At 43.5% G+C, this 24,501-nt stretch overlaps 1 protein-coding gene across 2 annotated transcripts in view; it reads right to left on the reverse strand.

Moving 5' to 3' along the window:
* Positions 1-23,238, reverse strand: part of SS18 (SS18 subunit of BAF chromatin remodeling complex) — a 184,834-nt gene extending 161,596 nt beyond the window's left edge. Inside the window, exons 1-2 of one of the 2 annotated variants that reach the window (XM_030213670.1) lie at positions 22,868-23,238; positions 13,222-13,298 (exon numbers count right to left, since the gene is read on the reverse strand). In XM_030213670.1, coding sequence (XP_030069530.1) covers positions 13,222-13,298; positions 22,868-22,936 — 146 coding nt within the window. In that variant the 5' untranslated portion in view covers positions 22,937-23,238. The remainder of the gene's footprint in view (positions 1-13,221; positions 13,299-22,867) is intronic. The other variant, XM_030213676.1, reaches the window with a different exon arrangement.
* Positions 23,239-24,501: the final 1,263 nt, after the last annotated feature.

The following is a 24,501-nucleotide window of genomic DNA, read 5'->3' on the forward strand; positions in this document are numbered from 1 at the left end:
TGGTAGGAAGAACTTTAATCATTAATCTTTAATTCAAATCGAAAACTTCTACCAACCGCCAAATCGACATCAATAGAATTGGTACTTAGCTTTAAGCTGCACAGCAAAATAAACTTCACTTCTCTTCTCATGGAATTCCTGGAAATTCAATTGTTTTGTTTCCACAGGTGTCGTCCATGCTGCATTTAAATAATTGCTTTTTCTAGGCAAAGCTCCCTACAGGGATCAGTTTCGCAAAGGTTTCTTCCGGAGACCCTGCCAATCATACGGACAACTTTGTGGCTCCAGTTTTTGGATGGTGAGCTTTGTACATACCTATATACCTGACTGCCTCAGTCATTCATTCACTAATGAACGTTAATGCACTATCATCTTATTTCTCTAGCCGGAAATGAACTGACTATCTAACTTAACTCTATAATTATAATTTTTATTGAATTTACTTTATACAACTCAAAAGAGATAATGAAATACATATAGCAATTACAATTTCCCTTATACAAACTAATGCCTTAATAAAGACATGATTAAAGAGAAAAATATATTATATTACTTCGACCATAAGAAATTATGGTAATAATATGATCCAAGAGAAAGAAAATTACATTTAACATTCAAGGAGGAAAAAAAAGAAAAAATTAATACTGCTCCCCAGTGCTTCCTCTCAAGCCTATCTTATGCAGTGTGCGTCTGTGATTCAACTATTACCACTACTTCCTCTCTATGTAATAAAAACTCCTCCAATTATTTTGGCTCAAAAAATTGGAAATGGTTAGATTGATATAATATACAACAAATACAGGGAAATTTCAAAACAAAATTAGCTCCAAGAGCCAGAGTCCTCGCCCGAAGGGCCAGGAATGCTCTGCGCCTCTTCTGAGTTTCCTTAGAAAGATCAGGGTAAACTCTAATTTTAGAGCCAAAAAATAAGGAGTCCAAATGTCTAAAGGAAAGTTTCAACACTGCGTTCCTGTCCATTTCAAAGGCGAAGGTTACCACCACTGTAGTTTTTTTGAGTAATTACTTCCAACGATGACTCTAGGAACTCTGTCAAGTTCATACCCTCTCCTGTTTGAGCAGGCAAAATATCTCCATCTCTCTTTTTTTAAACTGCAAATATTGTGCTCGCACTATAGGAGGAAGAGATTCACTTGGCATTCCCAGTGTTTCCACCAGATATTTCTTCACCATTTCAACAGAAGATATTAATGGGGAACGTGGAAAATTAGTTAACCTTAAGTTTAACTTTCTTACTTGATTTTCCAGGTATTCTAAACGACGGAACATATAGTTCCGATCTCTTATTGAAGTTTGACTTAAGGCTTCTAAAGTTTGTAGCTTTGTGCCCATCTGATTTAGTTGGGAAACTTGTTGAGTGGTAGTCTGAGACTGTGAAAGAACAGCTTCCGAAAGAACTTTTATTTCAAGAGCATTCTTTTCAATTATTGTTGATAGAGAGGAATGCAGAGAATAAGTCAAGTCCCAGAGTGATTCATTCGTCACCACTGCAGGTCTCTCTGTAACACCCACAGAAAACACAGGAGGTGGGGCAGTCAGAATTTGGTTCAATGTACTTACAATTTGTGGTGGCAAAATTTGAGAAGGCAATTGTTCCGACATTGATACCGTTCTGAATGCTCCCTGTAGAGTGGGCTGGTTCCCTCCCTGTGCTTCGGCAATGCCTTGTGGGCTCCGTGCTACAGGACCTCTCTCCATTCGACTTCCTCCTGGTTGCGGGGGGGGGGGGGGGGGCAGTGCGCTGCGCGGGGCTTAGGGAAACCCCGTTACTACTGCCGTCCAACGCCTCCGCGTAGCTCCGATAGAAGGAGATGAAGTCTGCCTGGGGGTGGAGGTCAGCCCGAACTGTTCCAGCGTCGGCTGTCGTGGAGGAATCGGCCCAGTGCTGGTTGAGGGAATTTCCCGCACTTTACCTCTCCGCTTCCCCATTTTCGGAGGACCCACGGAGAACCTCGCAGCCAAAGTTAAGGAAGAGTTCAAGGTGCGTCCAAAGCAGTATACAACTACGCGGCCATCTTGGATCTGGCTCCGGGCAACTTAACTCTATAATATATTTACTCTATCATTTATGAACTTTAATGCAATACCACTTTGTGTTTCTCATTCCGGAAATGGCGATCGCCATTACGGCATAACGTAAGCCACACTGAGCCTGCCAAAAAGGTGGGAAAGTGTGGGATACAAATGCAACAAATAAATAAATATGAGGGTTGAAGCAGTGATGCTCTTAAACTCCTCCTCTGCTACTTCACTGGCAGACTTCAGGTATGGATGGTTCTCTTTTGTGCTGGTTAAGCAGATCACAACCAGGTCACTGGTAGAGCTCACCCAGTGGCAGGTTAGCCATATGGTGCAATCAGAAGAATGTGATGTGGCTAACCTGCCACAGGTGAGCTGCTACTATCACAAAATTTTTTAATCTGTTTTAATAATTTTTTTCTGATTGCTACCGGCTTAAGAGGTTTTTTTTAAAGAAATACATATTACACCATGTTCTTAGATTTTGGTTTTATTGAGAGTAGAATTAATGACGGTTGGTAACCTATGACCTATTTGTGAGGCTTAAAACTGCGGGACGTCACACGTGGTAACGCTGTAACACAGCAAAAAGGGAGTATTGAATGTTGAGAAGAGAAACAAGCAAAGTAAGGACTTGTCCCTATTTTACTTGATGTTGTAAGGCTTCTCCTTAATTTTTGTAACAAAATGGGTCAGCAAGTCTATAGAATTAATATTGTTCTCACGCGGATCAGATCGGCTGTTATGTATTCAGTTACTAAGGAAGTATGTTCACAGCTTTGTGGATTTTGACTGTTTAGTATGCTAAGAAATATGTAAGATGCAGCTAAGTTAGCCTGAAGAAAAATTTATTTATTTAATTTGTATCCCACATTTTCCCACCAATTTGCAGGCTCAATGTGGCTTACATAGTACTGGAGAGGCGTTTGCCAACACCGGTATAAACAAATACAAAGTGATGTTGTGGTAGGTAAAGTTCGTGTGGCACAGCCACATTAGGGAATCTTACAGGGGAGAGTTGTGTTATGTCCATTACGTAAATTAGTTTTGTTGTGTTGCAGAGATCAGGCATTTAAGTTGGATCGTTAGGGTATGCCTTTTTAAACAGATTAATTTTTAGTGTTTTCCGGAAGTTGAGATGGTCGTAAGTCATTTTCAAGGCTGTCGGTAATGCGTACCACAGTTGCGTGCTTATGTAGGAAAAACTGGATGTGTAAGCTGATTTGTATTTTAGTCCTTTGCAACTTGGGTAGTGCAGATTTAGATATGTTCGTGTTGATTTGGATTTGTTTCTAGCTGGTCGGTCGATCAAGTCTGTCATATATCACGGGGCTTCACTTTAGATAATTTTGTGAACCAGGGTACAGATTTTGAAAGCAATGCGTTCTTTGATTGGGAGCCAGTGTAGTTTTTTGCGGAGGGGTTTTGCGCTTTCGAATCGTGTGTTTCTAAATAAACGTCTGGCTGCCATGTTTTGAGCGCCCTGAAGTTTAAGGTTTGTTCTTTGCATCCCGCATAAATGCCACTGCAGTAGTCAACGTGGCTTAGTACTATTGACTGTATCAGGTTGAGATATTTTGTTTTATTCTATTATGGGGTGATGCATAGGGCCTGTTCAGTCCACCCTAGGCCTTGGACTAAATTCTATACTAGGCCTCGGCCTGGGCTCAAGGGCTCACGTCCAGAATAACAGTTTATAGCTGATGATAGAGACTATTGTAATTGAAAAAGGATAATAATGTGAGATATAATGTATTGTGAGTAATACGTGCACATCAGTTTTCGGACCCGTTTATGATCTGGCAGAGAGGGATCATACATTTAATGTTTAGAAAAAGTGGGATTAGCTAACTTTTATTCAGACCCCAAACCATGATGAAACGCTGCTGAATATTTAAAGCTTGGAGAAAAGGCGGCTGAGGGGAGATACGATAGAGGTCTATAAAATAATGAGTGGAGTTGAACGGGTAGATGTGAAGCGTCTGTTCACGCTTTCCAAAAATACTAGGGGGCATGCGATGAAGCTACAATGTAGTAAATTTAAAACGAATCAGAGAAAATCTTTCTTCATTCAACGTGTAATTAAACTCTGGAATTCGTTGCCAGAGAATGTAAAGGCGGTTACTTTAGCAGAGTTAAAAAAAAGGTTTGGACAGCTTCCTAAAGGAAAAGTCCATAGACCATTATTAAATGGACTTGGGAAAATCCACTACTTCTAGGATAAGCAGTATAAAATGTTTTGTACTTTTTTGGGATCTTGCCAGGTATTTGTGATCTGGATTGGCCACTGTTGGAAACAGGATGCTGGGCTTGATGGACCTTTGGTCTTTCCCAGTATGGCAATACTTATGTATAACATCAAGACTGGATTATTTTATTTATTAGGCTTTATTTACAGCCTTTTTGAAGGAATTTACTCAAGGCGGTATACTACTCTGTTCTGACTACAAAGGGTTTGCACCAGATCCAACTGATTCAAAATGCTACAACAAAACTAATAGAAGGTTGTTCGCGACAGGACTACAACACACCATTTTTGCATAAACTTCACTGGCCACCAGTAAATAGAGAACCAAATTTAAACTTTATGTTTGACCTTCAAAGCCCTTAAAGGAAATGGCCCAGAGTACTTGAAGAGCAGAATCTCCCTCTACACACCTTCAAGATCACTAAGTTCCTCCCAAGGAGTTTCCCAAACCACACCCTCTCCAAAGGACATCACACGATGTGATACCGGCAAGCGAGCCTCCTCTGGAGTAAACCCCACATTCTAGAATGCACTCCCTGAAAGGCTTCGCTTAACACAAGACTATCTCTACTTCAGGAAGCAAGCAAAAGCTTGGCTCTTCAACCAGACCTTTAACAGAAGTAGTAAATGACACCGGCTGCACATATTATAGCAGGACATGCTTATCCACTCCTATCATAGCTAAGATAACATTCAAGCAACTTTCTCTAAAATTAGTCCCTTATTTTCTTACTCCTGTTACTCTATCTTATCTATATGTTCCATCTTTGCTTACACCCTTGTGTATTGTTTTGACATTGTAATATAGCATACTATGCCATACTTTGTATTGTTGTTTGAATATTTTTACTGCTGTAATTGTCTATTGTTTATGTTTGACTTATTCTTTCTGTACATCGCCTTGAGTGAATTCCTTCAAAAAGGCAGGAAATAAATCCTACTAAATAAATAAATAATGGTTGAAGTTTTCAGTGAGTATAGATACTATTTTTTTTTAAACATACATCTTGGAAGCCCAGATAAAAATTGTTACAGCTCACTGTGATTATGTCTTGCAGGCTTCGTAACCTGCTACTTTCCCTTCTGCACTCAGGCAATAAATATGGTGTTTAAGCCCCACCCACCCTCCTCTCTTACAGAAAGTGACATTCTTATTATTTTAAATTTGTGCGACTCCTCCTGCAGCGCAGACTGCTGACATACGCTGAAAGAGCAAGACAAAGGAAAATGTTGTGCTCCTTAGTGTACCCCCTTCATGCATTCTATTTGCTTCTTGTCCTACTTCCTAATACCAGTTTTTTTTTTTTAATTTGTTCAAGCCTGAATCCACTTTCAACTATCCCAGTACTTTGGGGGTCGCAGTTAAAAGTTTTGCTCCCGCACCCGCAGTAAATGGGGCTAATTTTATTTTCTTCTACCGTGGATTACTGCGGTTTAGAGCAGCTCCCCATCCCCATTTCACAAATTTATCACAACAGCCATCCATAAGTTTCACCCTCTTGGCTGACTTTGAACAAGAATTAAAGGAGGCGGGGAGGGAGGATATTTTAGTTCGCCTTACCAGCTCCAACAACTTCCAGCGCTCCACATTCCTCTCTGGTAGTTACTTGCAGAAACTCCTTTTCAAATTTCAGAAACCCCCCTTCCTTGAACTTACTAAAAAAATATCCTCATCCAATTCCTCCACTGCCTCTACTGAACCCAATTCCCACTTCCCTATTGAAGGCTGTCATAGTAAATCTTATCTTCCCAACCTATATTCCATTACATCCACTAGCCTTTCCTCTGGAACCTTTTCTACCTGTTGGAAAGTTGTCACTAATTTTCCCCACTTGAAGGATTTTGATTTACCTAGACTGCAGAACAGTATCTGTGACAGCTCTTAAGATTCATTATAAAGCAGAACCCAGATAATTATTGGGCTGCTGTTGACTTTTAAGGCATTAAGTCTGAGGCCTTCCAATCTCAACTACCAACCTATTTCTCAGCTCAAAGAGAAGGTGGTAGGCTGTCAATTAAAAAAAATTAGGATCAATGCTCTTCACCCACAATGGATGGTTTTATGGAACATAATCTCTTCTGAACACAACTTCTTGGCTCTTCATGACCACATACATGCTGCTGCTCTTGACAAAGGTAATTTTTTTATACCATTAGACCTGAGAGAGTGGATTTGATTTAGTTGACCACACCATCCTATCCATTGCCTATAGAAACTAGGTATTTTTGGCATAGAAGTGTCTTGATTTCACTCAGATCTTCATAATAGGGCATTCCAAGTTCAATGGTGTGGCTCCCATTTTAGATGCTACGATTTTCATATAGAGTACCTCAGGGATCAATGCTCATTCCTATCCTATATAATACTTTTCTAGCTACCCTAGCCCTTCTGATACAATCTCTTCTACACATATGCAGACGACATTCAACTATTATTCACCCTCCCATCATGAAGTATACACTCCATTACTGAGTCAGAATGGGTTCATCCAAAGGAAGTCTTGCCTCACAAATTTGCTTCATTTCTTTGAAGACGTAAATGAACATGTGGCTAAACGTGAGCCTGTTGATTTAGTGTATCTAGAGTTTCAGAAAGCTTTTGATAAAGTTCCTCATAAGAGACTCCTGAGAAAATAAAAGAGTCATGGAATAGGAGGCAAGGTTCTGGTGTGGATTAGGAATTGGTTATTGGACAGAAAACAGAGGGTAGGGTTAAATGGTCACTTTTCTCAATTGAAGAGGGTGAACAGTGGAGCACCGCAGGGGTCTGTAATGGGACCTATGCTATTTAACATATTTATAAATAATATGAAAATCGGAACGACAAGTGAGGTGATTAAATTTGCAGATACAAAACTATTCAAGGCTGTTAAAATGTGTGTGGAATATGAAATTGCAGGAAGACCTTAGGAACTTGGAAGACTAGGCATCCAAATGGCAGATGAAATTTAATGTGGACAAATGCAAGATGATGCACATTGGGAAGAATAATCTGAATCATATTTACCTGATGCTAGGGTCCACCCTTGGGGGTCAGCACTCAAGAAAAGGAGCTAGGTGTGTATTATAGATAATATGCTGAAATCTTCTGCTCAGTGTGCGGCAGTGGCCAAAAAAGTAAACAGGATACTAGGAATTATTAAGAAAGGGATGGTGAATAAGACCGAAAATACTATAATGCCTTTGTATCAATCCATGGTGCAACTGCACCTTGAGTATTGCATTCAGCTCTGGTTGCCGTATCTCAAAAAAGATAAAGTGGATTTAGAAAAGGTTCAAAGAAGAGTGACTAAAATGATAAAGGGGATGGAACTCCTCTCGTATGAAGAATGGCAAAAGAGGTTAGGGCTCTTCAGCTTGGGAAAAAAAAAAAAAGAGACTGATGAGGGGAGATATTATCGAGGTCTACAAAATCCTGAGTGGTGTAGAATGAGTAGAAGTAAATCAAATTTTTTACTCGTTCCAAAAGTACAAAGACTAGGGGACACTAGAGGAAGTTACATGGAAATACTTTTAAAACAAATAGGAGAACATATTTTTTCACTCAACCAATACTTAAGCTCTGGAACTCTCTGCCAGAGGATGTGTAACAGCGGCTAGCGTATCTAGGTTTAAAAAAAGGTTTGCACAAATTCCTGGAGGAAAAGTCCATAGTATGCTATTAAGACGGATATGGGGAAGCAACTGCTTGCCCCGGGATTGATAGCATGGAATGTTGCTGCTAAACTGGGTTTCTGCCAGTAACTTGTGACCAGTTACTATATGTGGTCATGTGCAGTCACCTTAACTTCAGTATTGTCGATACCAAAGCAGTGGAAGAAGTCCTCTCCTGCCTGCATAAAGCCCATGTAAGCTCCTCAACCGCTCCTGTGGGAGGGTAACAGAAGGTTTCCTTTATGTTTTGATTTGTTTTGCCTTTTTTTTTTTTAGCCAAAAATCAAATGAAGGAATCTGATGAAATTGCCTCTCTCAGCCAACAGCCACTGCAGCACTTGAAGCCAGATTCCCTTTCTTGAGACCAGCCAGACGACAACATGAGGGTATGCAGGGAAGCATTTCTGCTCAGCAGGTCAGGAATCTGATGATCCTACCGCAGTGTGGGTGTTTCGTAAGGAGTTGCCACCTTCCTATAAACCTAAGGCTTTCCAGGTTCTGAATATGTCTGCTTCTGATCCTGCCATCACTACATCTGCTAATCTTAAAATGGTGAGCACTAGAAGACCGCTACAGTCTTTAGCAGTGCATAAGGCAATATAGGAAGTCACTTCTGCTCAGTGGGTCATCCCAGGCACTGCTCCACTATGCAGAGACATAGCTAGGTGGGGTGCAAGGGGAGCAGCTGCTCTCCTAAAAGGATTTTGAATAAAATGGCACTTATGCGAAACAGCTCTTCAGCTTCACACTGAAGCCTATTCTACAAAAGGTCTGCTCCTCCTGATATCAAAACCGCTATGCCCACATCTGCCAATCTAAAAATGGCGAGCCTTCTTATGGTACCTTCCTATGGTCCCAAACAAAGCAAGAAGCAAAGAGCTGACCAACGGAACTCGCTGGTCACTTCCAAATAGTATAGGAGTATATGGTGAACATCCAAGGATCAGGAAGAGAAAAAGGTAGAAAGGGATGGAAGGCAGAAACCACCATATGCAGAAAACACAGCACTGTCCGCCCATCACCAGTAGAAATCCAGAGGATCTCAAACGGATGAAGTCGGGAGTTCCGAGAACCTGCCTGGACAGGACTGCTAAAGAAAACTAGGCTGCCCAGGATGATAACCCTGGTGTTGTAAAGATAAGTTCGAGCCTGACCCGACCGAAAAGAACTTGTAGACATGTCCTCAGGAGGACGCTGAGTCTATAAGTCACCCAGGTCTTCCACCAACTTCATGGAGTCCTCAAACAATAGTTGCCCTGAAAAGTGAGCTGAACCAGCCATCGTTAGAAGCTGCATTCACCACCCAGCAGCGCAACCACATCAAATGGCAGGCTGTGACTGTCAAAAATGTCTATTTGACGCCCGAAACAAATCATAGAAGAAAACTGGCAAATAAGCCGGCCTCAACTCTACATCTGGCAAATGAGGAGGCGGTTGACTGTCTGCCTTCTGGAAGGGATCCGAAATCTGTTGTCGCCAGCTACGGCACAACCTAGCAGCCTACAAGCTGCAGATAGCCACCTTCAGGGAGACAGAACGGAAATATCAGCAGAAAGCTGTGTTGAAATCACCCATTGAGACTAAGTTGGCTTGAAGGGAACCATAGAGATGGGGACCAAAGCAGAGAAGGAACCCCTGAAGTGGTCCGATACGGACTCAGGCCCATGGGGGAATGTCCAAAAAAGAGAACCTTGTGCCCATAACTTGAACCTATTCCCATATCCTGGACCTGGTAGAGAAAGTAAAACCTGACTTGGGTTGGCATCTGTTGCTGAGGAGCAAAAGAAAGAAAGGACTTCCCAAGACTATATGGAACAGCACTCCCTGATAAGTCAAGATTTGTGAGGGAAACAACTGACTCTTGGTGACACTGATTACCAATCCTAAGGACTGAAGACGAGTAGGTATCTTTGATGAAGTTTGCAGTCTCTTGATAGAGAGAGAGCCGCAAATCAGCCAGTCACAAGGTATGGATGAACCTGTAATCCATCCTCACGAAGGAAAGCTGCCACCATGACCTTGCAAAAATGTCCTCGGCAGCATGGAAAGGCTAAATGACATGGTCATAAATCGCTAAGATCCCTCTGCAGCAAGGAGCACTGGGAATATGAAAGTAAGTTTCCTTGAGGTCCAGGGAGGCTAGAAACTCTCCCTACCAGACAGAACTATTACACACTGCAAGGTTCCCATTGTGAAAAGCTGAACCTTGAACACTCTAGACTCTTATGATGTCCAAACTCAGCTGGAAGGAAGCTCCCTGGTTGGAACTACAAAGCAAAGGGAACAACTTCCCATTCCCCAACTGCAACTGGGGACAGACTCAACTGTGGCAAGGTGGCAAGAACTGCCTGACAGGGTTTGAGCTTGCATGTAGACTCCAAGAAAAATCTGTAGTGAAGTCCAGGCTGTAACTGTGCAATAGAAAAACTAAGACACATCTGAGCTGAGGTAATCTTGGCTCCTCCTGAAACCAGTACAGGAGTCCTGCCTGAGGAGTGAACTGAGACTCCATCATTGGACGATGAGTTGAAACAGAGCTCATTCTACCAGCAGCCAGGTGGCTTGTTGTAGTAGAAGTGGAAACCCTGAAAGTGGGTTTCCTGGCCCCACAAAACATACGACAAAACCAAGCGGATTAAAAATGATCCTTAAACTCATCCCCTGGCAATCTCCGAGACTTGGAAGTCCCTCAGGTCTTTACCCAACTGCCCTAGATCTTCTCCAGTCCCAAGATTACTTCCAAAAGGCAGGTTGCCAAATGTGACTTGGAAGCCACATCAGTGGTCTGATGCCTAAGCCAGAGCTAACTTCTTACAGATAGGGACAAGAATTGGCTGGTGTGACTGTGCACTAAAACTGCTACACATTGGAGCTAACAAGTGTGGCTGAGAACCAGAGTCAGATGGTGTAGCAGAATATGGCTGTTGCACCATTGCGCACTACAGATAGCAAGCTGCAGTGGGTCGTGAAGCAGCACCCCTAGAGCTCTATGCTTACTCTCAGCTGATTGTAACAACTATTAAGCTACCTCTACACTGAAGTAGCTCCTGGACCACTCCTCATGAAATTTAGGTACCCCATACCATGAAAAGATGCCAAAAATACCATAGAAGCAATCAGAGGTACCGGGTACGCTGCAGATACCGGGATAGCTGAGGCTAATATTCAAAGGTGTGGCCAGTATCAGTGTGCAAAGAGAGAGAGAGAAGGGCAATCTTTAGTACAGTAGAGTTCTAATAACTGTTCCAGTCATGCAAGAACTGCTTGGCCAGGCAAGCAATAAGAGAGAATGAAATAAAATATGCCCCAATGGAAACCTAGCTGAGCCCACAGTTTCTAACAGGATCGATAAAAACCAGCCTTGAACCTGTAATCTTCAGGCTGAAAGGCCAGCCACCCTCCTCAATACAACTAGTTTGATGTAAACAGTACATACAGAGCAAATGCCACCAGGGCAGCACAGAGGGTGCAGGATTACCATGGAAAACGAGAGAAACCTGAGAGGCCTGCACTAGCCTCAAAATGTAACATTTCTCACAGAAACATGGCCTAAGCCTAACTAAACAATCTGTACTGCCATACTCTGAGAAAGGGGAAGAGGGAAAGAGTGGAAAACCTAGAGTAGGATCCCTAATCCTGATCCCTTTCTCCCTTCCATTAATGATATACACACACCCTGAACCTCCTCAAAGAGGGTCCAGAAATATTCTTATTGTAAATCAACTAGAGAAGCACAGGCATCTCTACTAGAAGACTTTCAGATAGTCAGTACTTTCCAAGCTGCAGCTTAAGGCTCTCGCTGCTACAGAACAGCTGCAGGGGACTAATGGGTCTCTGACTTCGCCCCTGGAAAGCTGTGGGAGACCCGAGGACTCCCACAAGAGTCTGCAAACCTCCCCAGGCCTCCTTTCTTAGAAGCCCTTAAATAACCAATATGAAGAAACTGGGAGTGATCCACACCAGTTCCCCAATCACATTTCTGAAAAGCCTACATATAAAACTGCCTGAATCGCAAGCAAATCAGGCCCCAGGGGAGCGCTGGGGCTTCAGGATTGCCATGTGGAGTGGCAAGAAAGATGGAGCCATCAAGTGTGCATGCATCCAAGAAAACAGCTGCCCTGCGCCCACCAAAATGAGCTGGGAAGAAAGGAGCACACCGCTCCACAGAGTTGGGCTGTAAAGTGGAACTCCAGCATGGGAAACTGCAGCAGCCCAGTGGCTCCCACACTGGGAGCCGCTTTTGCTCTGCCCACTGGCGCAGATAGGATAATTACTACTCACCCCCTCGGGAATCGCTGTCGCATGCCAAGTCGGTCCTCACACCATTCAGCCGGTACTGCAAACCGGCATGAGCTTGCCGTGTTGGACAAATCTCAGACTGAGGAGATTTTTTTTTTTTTTTTTTGTAACAGTGCTCAAACGGCATTTATTTATTTAAGGCAGGAGAGGACGCCGGAGTAAAAGAAACCTCAGATTCCTTTTAAAGTCAGGAGAGTGAAAACCACAAACCCCAGTCAGGGAGAGAAGAGGGGTTGAAGGGGGAGGAAGGGAGGGACCTAGCACCACCAGGTGTGCACCCAAGTCCCAGGACTGGGACACCCAGACCCCAGAAGCTCAACTAGACCCAGGGGACCAGGCCAGGAGCCAATCAATCCAGAGCTGCACAGATATAACCATCCACCTGCTAGATAGAGAGAATACTGAAGTTAAGGTGACTGCACATGACCACATATAGTAAACGTCTGAAGTTCTCTCTATCTCCATCTGCTGGTAGAGGGACATAACCCACAAGTCTCTGGATTGATCTGTGGGATGCTATGGAACTGAGTATTCTACCACATGGAGAGACAGAAGATACTCAAGCAACAAGAAATGCAATCGAAGACCAAGAAAATTTAACAGAAAAGTAAGAAATATTTCTCATCATGCCAGACACCACAGGTCTAATTAAAAGCAATTTCCAAGAACGCCTCAATAAAGTTGCTTATATATAGCACATTCTAGAAATTCCAAAAGCCAGCTGTCTTTGGCACAATAAAATATTATGGTAACCACTAGCAATAATTTGAAAGAATGAAATCATAACTTTAATACCCTGACATAGGAGCAAAGTTCATTACTAGGGGGGCAACCTCAGGAAACAGCCTCCTTCCAACCCATGTCTAGCAGAAGACTACCCATTGAAACAATAATTGTTTTGATACAACATGGCTCTTACATTTAACAGTTTGTGCTGACAAACCAAATATAGCCCAAATATAACATATTTAAAGAGAACTTACTGAGAACATTCAGAAGTCTTTCCTTTATTCTGATAGTCCATTATACATTGAATAAGATGGTTATTTTCATCCAACATCTGAAAAAAAAAAAAAAAAAAGAATATTTTAGTGTACCTTGTACACAGTTGGCACAATACTCCTTCAGAAGGTAGAGCAGTGCATCTCAACCCAGTCCTTGAGACACACCTAGTCCTATCAGGTTTTCAGGATATCCACAATGAATATGCATAACATAGATTTGCACACCAAGGAGACACTGCATGCAAATCTCTAATGCATATTCATTGTGGAGACACCTGCAGACCTGTTTTTTGTAGTGGCGTATAGTTGGTATTTTGTGGGTTTTGGAATGCTCACAATTTCCACCACAAGTGTACTAGTTAAGAGTGGGATAAGGACCTGGGCCCCTTTCTCTACAGTCCACTACACTGACAGCTAGCCTACTCCTGGGACCAGTTTGCTGCTCTGATAGGAATGGCCATAATATCTGAAGCTGTCACAGAGCCTGGAATATACTGTCACAACTTTGGGGATGGGAGGGGGTCATGCTTCAATCCCTCCAGTGATCAGCTAGTCAGGAAAGAAATGGAAAACAAACATGAAGACGTTAAAATACCTTTGTATTGGTTCATGGTGCGACCACACCTCGAATATGGTGTTCAATTCTGGTCACTGCATCTCAAAAAAGATACAGTGGAATTAGAAAAGGTACAGAGAAGGGTGACAAAAATGATAAAGGGGGTGGGACGACTTCCCTATGAGGAAAAGCTGAAGTAGCTAGGGCTATTCAGCTTGGAGAAAAGACGGCTGAGGGGAGATACGATAATGGTCTATAAAATATGAGTTTACTCTTTCCAAAAATACTAGGACTAGGGGGCATGCGATGAAGCTACAAAGTAGTAAATTTAAAATGAACGGTAGAAAATTGTTTTTCACTCAGTATGTAATTAAACTCTGGAATTCATTGCCAGAGAATGCGGTAAAGACAATTAGCGGGGTTTAAAAAAGGTTTGGACAGCTTCCCAAAGGAAAAGTCCATAGACCATTATTAAAGTGACTTGGGGAAAATCCACTGCTTATTTCTGGGATAAGCAGCGTAAATGTACTGAACTTTTCTGGGATCTTGCCAGGTATTAGTGACCTGGATTAGCCACTGTTGGAAACAAGATGCTGGGCTTGATCGACCTTTGGTCTGTCCCAGTGTGGCAATACTTATGTACTTATGTAGTTAGTGCACCTTTTTGTGACTTAGGGGTAGATGCATCAAGCAAACGTAAAAAAAAATCAGAAACGTAAAAACCTTTACCGAATCTGAAATAACGAAGCATGCTCCAAAAACACAGCCCCAAAAAGTTTGGTGTGGTATTGTAAAGAACGATGCACTAATCCCCGTCGGTAATCGGCTCGTAAAGCATGCGCAAAGCAGCCAAGCGTTATGCTGGCTGCTCTGCGCATGCCAGAAACGTAAGAAAAAAAAGAAAACACAAACACGTGGCTCCCCACTTTCCCCTGCATGTCTCCACAAACATTAAAGGATCGGGAGGGGGCAAAGGCGCTCATCAGCAGCATCCTGTATGGACAGCCTTGCCTTGCCCCCCCCCCCCCCCCCGAAGTCCCCGCTGCTCCGTTTGTGAAATAAAAGCTTTTAAAAATGAAACCTTTGCAGTTGCTGGGCTCCCCCTCCCTTCCTGTGTCTCTCTTCTTTAGTCGGCAATGCTCCGCCTCCTGCCCTCCTCCACCTCCGTGCCCCGCCCCCCCCCCCCCCGATTTCGTCCCCACCGGACCCCCCTCCACCATAATGGCCGGTGCAGCGCCTCTCACCTATGTTTGAAGGCACTGCACAGGATGGATCAGCTATTCTTGAGCTCTTCTGTCTCCTCCGATGTCTTCTTCTTCCTGTGTCCGCCCTCCTCTGATGTCAGCTATCTACGTAGATAACTGACGTCAGAGGAGGGCGGACACAGGAAGAAGGAGACATCGGAGGAGACAGAAGAGCTCAAGAATAGCTGATCCATCCTGTGCAGTGCCTTCAAACATAGGTGAGAGGCGCTGCACCGGCCATTATGGTGGAGGGGGGGTCCGGTGGGGACGAAATCGGGGGGGCGGGGCACGGAGGTGGAGGAGGGCAGGAGGCGGAGCATTGCCGACTAAAGAAGAGAGACACAGGAAGGGAGGGGGAGCCCAGCAACTGCAAAGGTTTCATTTTTAAAAGCTTTTATTTCACAAACGGAGCAGCAGGGACTTCGGGGGGGGGGGGGGGGGGGGGGGCAAGGCCGTCCATACAGGACGCTGCTGATGAGCGCCTTTGCCCCCTCCCGATCCTTTTTTAATTTAGTTTCCTTTTTTATTTTAGGCACAGGGAAGCAGGGAGCCACTTTTCTTTTAAAACATGCCAGCAATTTGGTTTTTCATCATGCAGGGGGCAGTGGGGAGATGACAGCTCAGGCTTTAACGACAGGTCTGAGCTGACGTTAAATTTCTGGCGGTAAGTGAATCGTTGCTATCGTCGGTATGGTTAGTGCATTCCGAATTGTCTACATTTCAATGGTAGTTTCTCATTTGCATTCCAGTTTCGTTAGCTGCTACTGCCGTCAAAAAATAGGCTTTAGTGCATGGAAAGGATAGGAAATTCTTCCTTAAGGGCTCATTTAACGATGAAAAATGTTTAGTGCATCTGGGCCTTAGTCAAGATTGAAACAGGTCCAGATAAAGTGCCAATTTTTGCTCTAGAGACGTTTTTATCTTGTTCTATTATCCCTGAAAAGTGTGCAAATTCTGGGCCTGCCCAAATCCCCCCCCCCCCCATGAGATTTAGACAAGCAGCAGAGAAAACTGTCTCAAATCTGAGTTTCAAAAATCTCGACTTGGACAGTTTCCCCATGAAAAACGTCCATCTGTCGCTTTGTGCCACTTTTGGGACGTTTTCCTTTTTGAAAACAAGCACCTAGCCTATGTTTCTGCTAGGACTTCCAATATCTCATATTTATCACTGCCATTTGTATTGGCAACCTAAACAGATACTGTGCAACCAAAATGTAGAAGGCTCAGAAACTTCTGCCTTCCTGAGAGAATATTGCAAATTGAAGTTGTTTCTACCCTTTTTTTTTTTCTTTTCACTGCTGGGTTGTTGGCTTTATTTTTTCCAGATTTAGTAGAAAGGGCATAGGGCCCTGTTTACTAAGCCGTGCTAGAGGCGCATTAGAGTTTTTAGTGCATTTTAAGCATTAGCGCATGCTAACCATATAGACGCCTATAATATTCCTATAGGTGTCTACAAGGTGTGTGCACTAATTGTTAGCACATGCTAAAAATGCTTGCACACCATAGTAAAATGAGCCCTAAGTTTCTTATTTTTTTTTCTTTAAAACTTGACCCCGCACTAGCACCAATACAGCCCATTCACTTTGAATTTATTTATTTATTGCCGGGCAGCTTAGTAAACAAGGGGGCTTGTTGCTAACTCTAGGGATTTTTTTTTAACCTCCACTTCAAAGGGAGAGGTGATGTAAAATTCTTAAGTTGTAGCACTTCTGATGGGGTCTGTTAGTTGGACTACCTGGGAGTCAGTATCTCAGAGCTTTATAAAAGTCTATGGACCTCAGAAACCTCTGTCTTTCTGAAAAGAATATATTGCAGATTGAGATCATTATTTTCTGGTTTATTTGCATCAAGTGCTCTGCCTGATTAGATTAATAAAAAAATAAAAAAAAGTTTAAATTGTAATTTTATATTGCTGGATTAGCTGTTGGCTAACAACCCCGCTCCCTCTTTTACAAAGCCGCACAGTAATACTGACACAGCCCATTCACTAGTGCAGCTTTGTAAGTGGGGGGTAAAAGTGGACAAAACAATGGGGGGTCGGGTGGCATACATCCAAGGATACTCAAGGAACAAGGATGTTATGGCAGCTCCACTGTCTGACCTTTTCAGTACTTCTCTAAAGTCAGGAGTAGAACCAGAGGACTGGAGAAGAGCGGAGGTTGGAAACTACAAGATGGTTAGTCTGACCTCTGTGTTAAGTAAATTAATGGAAAAGCTTCTAAACAGAAAATAGCAAGGTTTCTGAAATCCAGTAAAATGCAGGTCCTGAGGTAGCATGGTTTTACTATTGTCAGGCCTTGTACAAATCTGATTAACTTCTTTGGTTGGATGACCAGAAAGTTGGATCAAGGGAGAGCATTAGATGTGGTATACTTAGAGTTTAGCAAAGCCTTCAACAGAATTCCGCATAGATGACAAACTGTGTACCATCTGTATGGGCTCTAAAGTGACTGGGTTAGGAACTGGTTGAGTGGAAAGCAACAAACGGTAGTGGTAAATGGAGCTCACTCTAAGGAAAAGGACTTTATAAGTGACTAGTAAAAAAGGCCCGTTTCTGACACAAATGAAACGGGCGCTAGCAAGGTTTTCCTCGGAGTGTGTATGTTTGGGAGAGTGTATGTGAGAGTGACTGTGTGAGAGACAGAGTGAAAGTGTGAGTGTGTGTGTGTGAGAGAGAGAGTGAGTCTGGGTGTGAGTGTGTTTGAGAGAGTGTGTGTGTGAGAATGAGAGTGTGTGCAAGTGTGTATGTGAGACAGTGTGAGAGAGTGTGTGTGTGTGCGAGAGAGAGAGTGTGTGTGAGACACAGATTCTCTGTGAGAGTGAGTGTATGAGACTAAGCGAGTGTGTGAGTGACTGTGTGGCACATAGAGAGTGAATGTGATACATTGTGAGACAGAGTGTGTGAGAGTGAGAGTCAGAAAGACATTGTATATGAGAGAGAGTGAGCCTTGCCCTCCCAATCCATGCCCATCTGTCCCCTGCCCCCTCCATTCATCCTTTTCCAGCAATTCCCCTCTCTCCCTGAGCCCTGCCCTCCCAATCCATGCCCATCCATGCTCCTCTGTCACCTGCCCCCCTCCATTCATCCCTATCCAGCAATTCCCCTCTCTCTCTGAGCCCTGCCCTGCAATCCATATCCATCCATGCCCATCTGTCCCCTCCATTCATCCCTATCCAGCAATTCCCCTCTCTCCCTGAGCCCTGCCCTCCCAATCCATGCCCATCCATGCTCCTGTCACCTGCCCCCTCCATTCATCCCTATCCAGCATTTCCCCTCTCTGCCTGAGGCCTGCCCTGCAATCCATATCCATCCATGCCCATCTGTCCCCTCCATTCATCCCTATCCAGCAATTCCCCTCTCTCCCTGAGCCCTGCCCTCCCAATCCATGCTCCTCTGTTCCCTGCCCCCTCCATTCATCCATTTCCAGCAATTCCCCTCTCTCCCTGAGCCCTGCCATCTCAATCCATGCCCATCCATGCTTCTCTGTCCCCTGCCCCCTCCATTCATCCTTTTCCAGCAATTCCCCTCTCTCCCTTCCATGATCCCCCCTCGCATCCATGCTCTTCTGTCTCCCATGTCCCAGCCTGTCCCGTCCTCTTCTTCCCCCCCCCCTTCGCATCCTTGCTGTCGTTTCTCCTCTGCCCTCCCGCTCCCATTGTTCAACTGCCCACCCTCTTCTCTCCCCCCAACATCCCTTTTTTTTTTTTAAATTTACCTCCGTGGCGGCGGTTCCGGCAGCGCAGCGTTAGGGAAGGAGGCGGCGCTCCCGACGTCTAGCCTTCCCTTCGCTGTGTTCCGCCTTCTTCTGACGTCATCCTTGACGTCAGAATAAGGCGGAACACAGCGAAGGGAAGGCTAGAGACGTCGGGAGCGCCGCCTCCTTCCCTGACGCTGCGCTTTGTTTGTTTTTTTTTCCGCCCTCCACGTCATGACGTTTGCCCTCAACGTCATGACGCGAGGGCGGGGCAGAGACGGCTGGCAGCCTGGCTGGCTTCACACCACGAATCCACGAACCCTTCAAGTAATGTTTGAGTGACTTCAGAACGTTGTCTTCAGAACGTTCACGGTGCGTTTTATTATATTAGATGTGTCGAAGGTTCGGTTCTTGGCCCAGTTCCTTTTAACATTTTTGTAAGCAATATTGTCAAAGAGCTGCCTAGTAAGGTTTGCCTCTTTGTGGATGATACCAAAATCTGCAATAGGACAGACACTACTGATGGTGTGGATAACATGAGGAGAGACCTAGCAAAGCTTGAAGAGTGGTCCAGAATTTGGAAGCTAAGATTGAATGCTAAAAAATGCAGTCATGCATTTGATATACCGCCATTCTATGGTACAACCAAAACAGTTTACATATAACATGTACTTTCTGTCCCTAGTGGGCTCACAATCTAAGTTTTGTATCCAGGACAATAGAGATTTGAGTGACTTGGCCAGGGTCAGAAGGAGCTGCAGTGAGAATTTAACTCAGTTCCCAAGCCCACTCCATTAACCATTACTTTAAATACCCAAGAGAGCAGTACAGTTTAGGGGGTGAAAAAATTCTGTACATGAAAAGAGTAGGAGGATTTGAGGTAATCATATGTGATTTTACTTTAAAAGTGTATATCCTGTATTATCTAGATAATCTAAGCAGGTTCCAAATAAACATACACAAAATTAAAGCAAATAAAAACATGCAATAAAAGTCATAAACAAAATTTTATATAGAGTACAAACATAATGTCAGACCCATATGTTTTCCTATGGGAGACTTAGCATTTAGTGCGTGCTAATCATTAGCGTGCACTAAAAACACTAACGCACCCTTACAGCTACTTAGTAACAGGGCCCCAAATGTTATGACAGAAAACGGAGTCCGATCCATGCTGATAACAATTCATGACATTTTGTAAACCATTTCATACTGAATCAGAGCTGTATCGAAGAGCATGTGTTATTTATTTGTAGCATTTGTATCCCACATTTTCCCACCTATTTGCAGGCTCAATGTGACTTACATTTTCCATAATGGTGATCACCAATTCCAGAAGAGAAATACATATTTAAGGTGAAGGAGACAGAGAGGATTGGGAATACAGTTACAGAAAGTGCATTTTCATAATCAGAAATATTTGGCCGAATATCAATAATGAAAATTATTTAGCGGAATATGAATACCAAATACGAATAATGGGCATTAAGCTTTAACATAAACAATAAAAGAAGCAATGTGAAATCAGAGATCAAGTGTTTACTTTTGTAGGATTTAGCACAGTAGAGCTCTAGATTATTCATATCTGAATTTAAATCACTATTTGGCTGAATATGAATAATGTATTCGGGACAGAATTTAATCAGATACAAATACTCGGTACAGCCCTAGTATCAAACTTAGCTGACCTTGACAATGAAATGATTTTAGACATCCCAACAAACACAATGGGTTCTGCCCCTACACACTGAAAATGCCACCACCTGTTTCAGAATGATCCGAATCTGTAAAACATCAATTTTATAACCTGTTGAGCATCTATTGAGCTGCATGTGCCTGAAGCTAAGAAGTTAGTAGCCAACATCCATAATGAGAGTCCAAACATAATAGCTCACATCATACTGATCATGATCAGATGATCTTCATCCTAAGTGATGCAGTTTTATATATTTAGCTAGTAAGTTACGAGTTCCAGCTACATGTATGCCACTTGAAAACATACTATTTTCCATAGTCTGTATTCTATAGAAAGCTAAGTGCCTATAGAAGTTTCAAGTGCAGACCTCAACTCCTGAATAAACCTGTGCTATCATAACCATCTCTCATCAGTCACACCAAAGGACTGCACAAGGATTAGACACATGCTTACTGCGCTTACTATACAGATTTCCAGTAATGATGTCAAAGCGGTGTACAATAAGCTTCAAAGCAAATTTAGAACATTGAAAGGAATGCCATTTATGATAGGACAGAGATAGAGAAGCAGGAGGAAAGAAGTCTCAAGGAGGACAGCAAGGTATAACACTTCAGAGGGCAAGTGGGACATCAAGGCATCCATGCATTTAATAAGATGAAAAACAGTTTAGCAAAATGAAGATGAGTTAATTCTTTAAATTCCATTAGTAATAAGGGTAGTTATGGCATTTATAAAAACCCTGCTCATTCAAGTTTGAAGGTAGAGTTAAGCAGGGTTTATATATGATGAGCCACATCTGGTTAGTTTCAGAAGTAGATGAGCTGATATCAACCTAAGTATCTTTGGACACCACACAATACACTATATATATGATATATAGCATGCTAAAGACAGCTAAATCAAGATTCATAGGTTTATGTGTTTTATATTCATACAGTATGTTGACTCTGAAGCACCAACTGTGCTGCCAACATTGGACTGTCATAAGATCCTGTTTTTTTATTATATCAACAGTCACCTGAGCTAAGCTTGTGAAGCTACTCACATTTATGTACTTTTTAAATGTATCAGGACCAGCCACAGCGAATGGAGCGAGCACCTCCTATTTCTTCACATAGACTGACATTGATCTGATGATCAGGGACATAGCTCAACCTTTTAAACACAAGTTTGTGGTTGACTGGTCTCAAGACAGCATGGTGTCTCTAGCTTCCCCTAAAGTTCCTATGGCATTCATAATCTTCTTTCAGTATGACTGTGCTTTTTTTTCTTTATTCTCCTATCCTATATTTTGTGCTGGCATTCCTTTCCTGCTTTAACATTGTAAACTGCTTTGTTTGAAAACTCAAGAAAGACAGCCTATCAAGTCAGACATTATATTTACTTTTATGTTTGTCTGGTACAGAACTTACCACACTGCTGTTTCAACCAAGGCTTAAGACACAAAGCAAACTAGGCATCTGTCTAGGGCCCAAATGTTGGGAGGAAAGCAGAATCATGTTAAGATATTCTTTAATTTAGGACTGCCCAGGTTCCATGCGGGAAACAGATATATCAACAATGACTGTTGTATTAACCAATATAACATATGAGGAGGCATCAATTTTCCATGTCATCAGCCAACACTGGCAACCCTCCCAGCCCCCCAAATTATAAAGCAAATGTGTGCAAAGCGATAGGATCATCACCATGCGCCATTGCCCACCCCACTAAGCATCTTCAAATTCGGTTGGCCAAACAGCACCTGAAGGTGCAGAAAAACAGTAAGCAGCCAAATAGGTGCAGTGAGTTTTAGAAGGCAGGAAGTTATCAATAGAAATCAAACAAAATAAAACATGGAAAAGAAAATAAGATACCACCTCTTTTATTGGCCATAACTTAATACACTTCTTGATTAGCTTTCGAAGGTTGCCCACACCTCTCTACTCAAGAAGGCAGGAAGAATGTTTGCTGGGACCCTGGGAATTTTTAAACCTCCACATTAAAGGGACTGAACTAGATGCAGAGGCTAAAGCAATGGAGCTCACCCACTGGAGGTGGAGAGGAGAAGGGTGTAAAATATCATGGTAAGCGGTCCAAAACCCAGTCGTGGGTTCAAACACGGAGAACGAACCTCTTGCAGCCAATACAATACACTCTATATGACTGGGGCCCACACACAGTGGCGGGAACGGCTCTGGCCACTTTGTAGGGCAGACTGGATGCACCCTACGAGGTCTTTATCTGCTGTCATCATTTACTATTACACTCCTGCCTCCACCCACTGGATCTTAGGGATGGGAAGAGCTGTCATTTCCCGCACTACCTAGCAGAAAGGCGGCTTCTCCCTTCGCACCCTAACACTATAAAAGTGATAAGTACTGTTGTTATTATTATTATAAGAAGTAGGCGGAAAAGACCAGCTTCCTTCGGAGCCCGCCTTTTGTGTTGTTACCTTCTGAATAGCAGCTGGCGTGATCTCGCCTTTTCCCCGTTGCCTCGGGGCCGCGAAGGCCACCGACATAGTTTCCAGGCACGGCAAAAAACAAAAAAAAAAAACCCTCTCTCCTCACCGAGAGGCAGCCCGAACACGCTCTTCCTTCACACAAAACGCCCTCGCTGTTCTCTCTTCTACTACACAACCACTGCCAGTGCTTAGGCCTAGCTCAGAGAGCGGAGGAAGGAAAGACCAACCCAACCGCTACAGAAAAAGGGGAACCGATAATTATCCCCTAAGAGCACGATGAAGACTGATAACTGTCTTCCTTGAATTCCCCACTCAAAATTGTATATTTCGTATTACCAGTGCAGCTTCTAGACAGAGAGGGAAAGAAAGAGTTCTATTTAACATACGTCCTCTAAAGCTAATCGATATCTTCCCCCCGTAAATATTTAATCATGGTATAACCCGTTCCCGGCAGGCACCCCTCTCTCTAGCTAAGTAGCGCAAGCGCAGCAGACGTATAGCCTACATAGGGGCGGGGTATAAGAGATGCAACAAAAATTAACATTTAAGTGGCTTTATGTTTCTGCAACTTCAACTCCAAACTTACTTTTTGTTTGTAAGGTGTCATAAATTAGAGCTTTCTACTGTATTATATTCAACAATTGAGAAATGACAAATATGTGTGCAGTATGCTTCTCGACATGACAACTTTATAGAAGTTGACTGCTCTTGGTGTTTTCTTTTGTTTTGTTTGTTTTTGTTACATTTGTACCCTGCGCTTTCCCACTCATGGCTGTCTCAATGCGGCTTACATGGGGCAATGGAGGGTTAAGTGACTTGCCCAGAGTTACATTGCTTTTGACTCGTAACCACTTGTAACCACTCACCTCCACCTACCCTCCTCTCTTCCTTCCCGTTGACATTAATTGATTTGATTTGCTTACATTATTTATTTTTTTTGTCTATTAGATTGTAAGCTCTTTGAGCAGGGACTGTCTTTCTTCTATGTTTCTGCAGCGCTGCATACGCCTTGTAGCGCTATAGAAATGCTAAATAGTAGTAGTTGTAGTAGTTACAAGGAGCTGCCTGAGCCTGAATCAAACTCTCAGGACTAGAGCAGGGTTGCCAGGTGGAAAATTTTTTTCCCACCCAAACCAGCCTAAATCCAGCCCAAAACCCGCCCAAACTCAAACCCCGCCCCTGACACCCCCACCCCCGCTGTCATCAACCCCGCCCCCGCTGTCATCAACCCTACCCCCGCCATCATCGGCCCCGCCTCCCCGTCACCGGCCCCGCCTCCCTCGTCACCGACCCCGCCCAGAATGTCATTTGTCCCGCCCAAAACGTCACTAACCCCGCCCCCGCGGCCGAAAAAAACGCCTGAAAACCGCCCAAAAGAAAAAAAAGAAGCCCAAAAAACCGCAACCCGCCGCAGGCAAAAATTTTCCGCGGCAGGTTGCGGAAAACCGCCCAATTGGGCGGTAAAACCGCCCACCTGGCAACACTGGACTAGAGAGTTGCACAGGGACAGAAATCCAACCCGTTCCCACTGGAATCCAACCCGTCCCCACCCGTCCCCGTAGGAAATCTAGCCCATCCCCGTGGGGAATCTTACCCGTCCCCGCAAGAACTTAACCTCTCCT

Source organism: Microcaecilia unicolor, chromosome 1 (genome assembly GCF_901765095.1).
Source record: "Microcaecilia unicolor chromosome 1, aMicUni1.1, whole genome shotgun sequence".
NCBI classification, from domain to species: Eukaryota; Metazoa; Chordata; class Amphibia; order Gymnophiona; family Siphonopidae; genus Microcaecilia; species Microcaecilia unicolor.